The following is a 5,023-nucleotide window of genomic DNA, read 5'->3' as shown; positions in this document are numbered from 1 at the left end:
AAGAAAATGGAAATCAGCTCTATTTTTTTAAACAACATTTTCAGCAATTTAATTTTTTTAATTTAAAACGATAATATATAATAAAAATCATCGGAGAATTTTTTTTATAAAAAGGCAAGATAACTGATAAGAAGATAAGAATTTATTAATCACTTATTCTTTTCAATTTATTTTATTTTACTTTTTAAAAATTATATTATTCTTTAAGATATTTTTTAAAAAATAAAGTAAAAAATTAAAAAAAATAATTTAAATTTTATATTTATCAAATAATTTAATTATATTCTATATTTAATTTTAATTAATATTCAAAATATATTTTATAATTTAAATTCAACACTTAATTTTTCAATTGATGAAAAGTATATATTATATAAATTTAAAAACACAGCTCTGAAATTTTAACTCTTTTTTAAAAAATAGAGCAGCAAAAAAAAATGTTTTTACTTAATTAATGTTAAAATTGGTAATTTTTAATTTATATTAATAAATTAACGTTCTTTTATAAAAGGAATTAATGTTTTTTTGAATTGATATATTATTGGAAATTGAAACAAAATTGATAATTGTTATTAATTAATTGTGAAAGAAATCTCTTTAGCTTTTCCAGGGATTTTTCTGTGAGTGATTTAAAGATATCATACTTACATTAATGAAATTTTCTCTCAGTTTCGAAAAATTAAAAAAAAAATCAAATCATAACTTAAATTTATTACTTAATTTTTCGGTTCACGGGGAACTAAAGGATTTTGAGTGCAGTTTTTCTAAATCTTTCCCCATCCATTTTGTTTTGGTTTCCCGAATTCTCTAATCCTACGGAGGAACGGTCTACTGAAAATTGAAGTCTATGGATGTTAATGGACTAATAACGAAGGTCACATGGAGGGTTGAAACTTTGACTGCACTTCATAGCCAGTCCAACTCTATGGGTGTTAATGGACTAATAACGAAGGTCACATGGAGGATCGAGAATTTCTCCAGTATTAAAGACGGAATGCTCTCTTCTGAAAATTTCACTGTTGATGGCAACAAATAGTAACTCTGATCTTCTTCTTGTTGGTTATGCTTTTGTTTGCATTTTATATACCGAACTTAGATTTGCAAACTTATTTGGCAGGCGACTTAGAATCTACCCGAAGGGGAACAAAGTGGATTTTTTGTCAATTTTTTTAGAAGTTGCAGATTCAGCTACTTTGCTTTCGGGATGGAGTAGATATGCCCAATTTGGATTTGCAGTCATCAATCAATTCGATCGTGAACTTTCCATTACGAAAGGTTTTTTTTTTTTGAACCAATAACATTTCTACAAAACAAAGGATCAGCTTTTTTATGTTTATTCTTAGTTAATGAGTTTACGAAACACATCTAATCACTATGGGTAATAGTTATGGCTCTCCTTTTTACTGTATTTAATGGAGGCATAGTTATTTGATTCTGAAGAATTGAATATACTTATCTCCACACATACTGCTTTCTTCCCTTTGTGAATATTTTTCTATTTATGTTCATACAAAGATGGTCATGGTATGGTGTTAGGGCAGTTTATTTTCAAGTGGTTAGTGATGATAGAGACTCGCTTTCGGCAGATGGTGCGGCAGAGTTCAAGGCCAATAACGCTATTTTGGGCTTCGCTTCATTGTTAGCTTTAAGCGAATTACATGACCCTAAAAGAGGCTATCTCTTCAATGATGCATGCTTACTTGAAGCCTACGTCTCTACTGATAGGACTGAGGGTTTGATCTCACATGAATTGATGATGAAAACTGACTCGGATAGTCAAAAGACCGATGAAGCTGATTCATCAACTCAGTCTTCCGAGGAGAGTGTGGTAAGTCAGCCAAATTAGTTGTTAATAATAATGCATCTATGTATCTCTATTATTGCTTTCTTTGCCGCCATTGCAGGCTTTTGAACCTGAAGATCCTACCGAGGAAGATATGAACACATTCTTCACTAGCTTGGAGTCTGAGCTTTCCAACTCTAACATTGTTTTTTCTCAAGAAGAAGCGAAGGAAGCACTGGCTACATTAGAGAAAGCCTTGGATATGACCCCTGTTCATTTCTACGGCTCTCGGGAGCTTTCTTCACTTAAGCAGGCGTTCAAGATACTAGCTAGTTTTGATTGTTCGTCTACCGCCCTTACAATTGAGCAAAAAAACGAGTTGTTGGGCATGGAGCAAAGCTTGAAAGAATTAGTTAGCCAAGCAGCTAAAGCAATGCAGGGCAAGAATCACCTTCTTGCAAAGGAATCTATGAAGCAGACTATTACTCGTGATTTGGATCGTAATCTAATCAGATACAAGGAAATCGAATCAGAATTTGCTGCCCTGTTGGCCGAACGAATGGGGATATTCAGAACTTGCCAGAAAATGAAAAAGGAGTTGGAAGCATTGGGAAAGGAATTGGCAGAGTATGAGGCCAAGGCCAAGGCTGCTGAGGAGGAGGAGAAGACTGTTGAGGCGGAATGGGGTAGAATCAAAGGTTTCATCTCTTCCATTAAAGGAAAGATTTAGAAACTTTGGAGGAAATTTTGTAGTAATGGTGCTTTGTGCTAGACTTTAGATTATATGCATAGATCCTTGGTTCATTTTCTCTCCTTTTTCCCTTTTTCTTATTAACCTGAATGGAGGACATAAAAATATACAATTTCCAGAAGTCTGCAACAACATTAGCTTAATGTATAAATCATTATATGTTAGTAATTTGTTTTACTTTTCATATCTTTGTGTTGTGTTTTATATATGCACAAAGAGCTAGTAACATTTACAAGTATAATTTACCAACACTTTAGACGTTACTGGAATGATACAATTAAATAGTAAAAGAAAAGAGAATCAACATTCAATCAAACTCCAAAACTTGTATTATAAACTTGTAACCTATAGTGATTGAGGTCCTATAAATAGAGAGCATGTACAAGCTTATTGAAAAAAGAAAGAAAGTAGGTTTATCCTTTCACTTTTGTGTCTACTCCTCTCTTATTCTTACTATAATTATGTTAGTTCTATAATAAATTATCAGCACAGTCTAGCTTAGAAGTAAAATTCTTTTTTATTAAATATCAGACTTATTCTCCATAATTTTTCATTTGAAGCTTTAGACACAAAATGCAAAAAATTTTGCTGAGAGTATTTATGTAAAGTTTCATATTGGAATTTTTTAAAAGTCTTGAATAATTATGTTGATTTTATTTATTTTATTTTATTTTTATATTTTAAGGATGGTAAAAGATTTGATCTCAATATAGATTTTGATCAAAAGTAATTTTATGAATTGCTTGCTGTGCTATTGAAACTTTAGTAGAAGATAAGAAATTTAGGTAAATTTACTTATCACATCACATTCTTATATGTACCTAGATTTTTGTACATAAAAATTATTTTTGTTAATATATGCTATTTGATAATTGCTTGGTGATTATGTTTGAATGATAATAGATTAATTTTAATGTTATAAATCGATAGATTTGTAAATAACGATCCATAATTTTATCAATCATTTTTATTAATCCAGGCCTAAGGTTCATCATTATATGTGACTTTGCATCAGTTCTCAGTTATCATTAAACTAATTATTTTATGTGTTTATTTGATGGTTTCAATTTGAATATATATATTCTAAATTCTAGACAACATATATTTTTGGATTTTGATATCGATATAATTTTGATTCATTGTTCTTAACATTGGGGTGTATTAGTATCATATAAGTTATTTTGAAATTTTGTTATTGATGAATTTTGATTGGATTCAAAGTCTACTACTGGAGCTTTATTGGCTTACTTTTTGATAAAATCATCAAGACTCAATGTCAAACAATATGTTCTATAATTAAATAATATATTTGACTAAAACATATTTAGTAGGCAAATTTGTATTGATAAACCAATGAATTTTATGGTTGTTTATATTTGATTTGGTTCAAATATAGATTACGTTCCTCTAATGTCTTTTCTTAATTTGGTTATAATTTGAAATTTTTGAATACTAATACATGCATAGTTCTAAAGACAATTTTGAAGAATGTCTAAATTGATTTTTGAGTTGATTCTAATATAAAGTTATTGTCATTTTCAATTCTTGAATTATTTTGGTCAAAAACATTTTCATAAATTAAAAAAATGAAAATTATTATATTAATTTGGCCATTGGCCTTTCTATGGACCTCATTTGTATTAATCGATTGTTGTTTGATAAGAAGCATAAAAAAACTCTTGTGGTTTACTTTTGTAAACGACTTATATTTTTTCTACTGAACAACCCTAAGAAACTTGTTACTTTTGTAGAGCTGTTAAAGGTAGGTCATATGCTTTATATTATTCCATTTGTTAATTATTTAGAGAAATGATATGATCAATTATAAATGTAAAGGTTTTAGTGAACATGAAATGTATTTTGAAGTAAATTCCATGCATGTCTACAATGGTTTATGAATTTTTTTCTAATACTAGCATTATATCATATATGATATTTTAGATTTCAGTTTTATCCATACATTTGGTTTACAATAAACTCCATGCATGACTTGACTATTTCATTCTAGTTAATTGATGATGCAAAGCTCTTGTGAAAATGATTTTAAAAGTATTTTCAATTTATCTCGTGCATTCTTATGGCCAATTAAAATAACGAGTTATTCGTTCCACTGATTCTACTCCATTCCTCGAAGCGAATATAGCAATACATAACAATTATGAAAATGAAACCTATTGTCATTATTGGCAAATAGATAAGAAGATGGATGATTCAAAATGTTGCTAATTGTTCATTCTTAGAATAGAATGGTCAATGATTTATATTAATTAATCATTCATTGAAGCAGATGAAATCTATATGATATTATTGGTAAGAAATGTGATATACGCTTATGTTAGAATTAAGTGACTCGAATCCTTATTTAAATAAAATACAGTGGTAAAATAAAATAAAAGAAGAATCCATATACTTCTTTTATTTTATTTTAGAATAAGGTTTTTTAAATCTTATTAAATTCTATCTATTTGATATTGATTAGAATAAGGTGT

At 28.7% G+C, this 5,023-nt stretch overlaps 1 protein-coding gene across 2 annotated transcripts; it reads left to right on the top strand.

Moving 5' to 3' along the window:
* Positions 1-665: 665 nt before the first annotated feature.
* Positions 666-2,587, top strand: LOC107895914 (uncharacterized). 2 transcript variants are annotated; one of them, XM_016821121.2, is made up of 3 exons: positions 666-1,035; positions 1,118-1,828; positions 1,905-2,587. In XM_016821121.2, exons 2-3 carry the CDS (start codon positions 1,502-1,504, stop codon positions 2,511-2,513), a joined length of 936 nt encoding a protein of 311 aa, XP_016676610.1. In that variant the 5' UTR covers positions 666-1,035; positions 1,118-1,501; the 3' UTR covers positions 2,514-2,587. The 2 variants fall into 2 exon arrangements, with proteins under 2 accessions (XP_016676610.1, XP_040933956.1); XM_041078022.1 differs by having other exon boundaries at positions 666-1,275; positions 1,587-1,828.
* Positions 2,588-5,023: the final 2,436 nt, after the last annotated feature.

This window comes from Gossypium hirsutum, chromosome A10, assembly GCF_007990345.1.
Source record: "Gossypium hirsutum isolate 1008001.06 chromosome A10, Gossypium_hirsutum_v2.1, whole genome shotgun sequence".
Classification (NCBI taxonomy): Eukaryota; Viridiplantae; Streptophyta; class Magnoliopsida; order Malvales; family Malvaceae; genus Gossypium; species Gossypium hirsutum.
Note: the sequence above shows the minus strand (reverse complement) of the source record. Positions and strands in the feature narration are given on the sequence as shown.

Excerpts from the sequence above, each read along its gene's own strand:
- LOC107895914 (XM_041078022.1), top strand. The coding sequence starts at position 1,023 with ATGGCAACAAATAGTAACTCTGATCTTCTTCTTGTTGGTTATGCTTTT. Across the intron at positions 1,276-1,586 it reads TGAACTTTCCATTACGAAAG|ATGGTGCGGCAGAGTTCAAG; the intron begins GTTTTTTTTTTT and ends CGCTTTCGGCAG. Across the intron at positions 1,829-1,904 it reads AGTCTTCCGAGGAGAGTGTG|GCTTTTGAACCTGAAGATCC; the intron begins GTAAGTCAGCCA and ends CCGCCATTGCAG.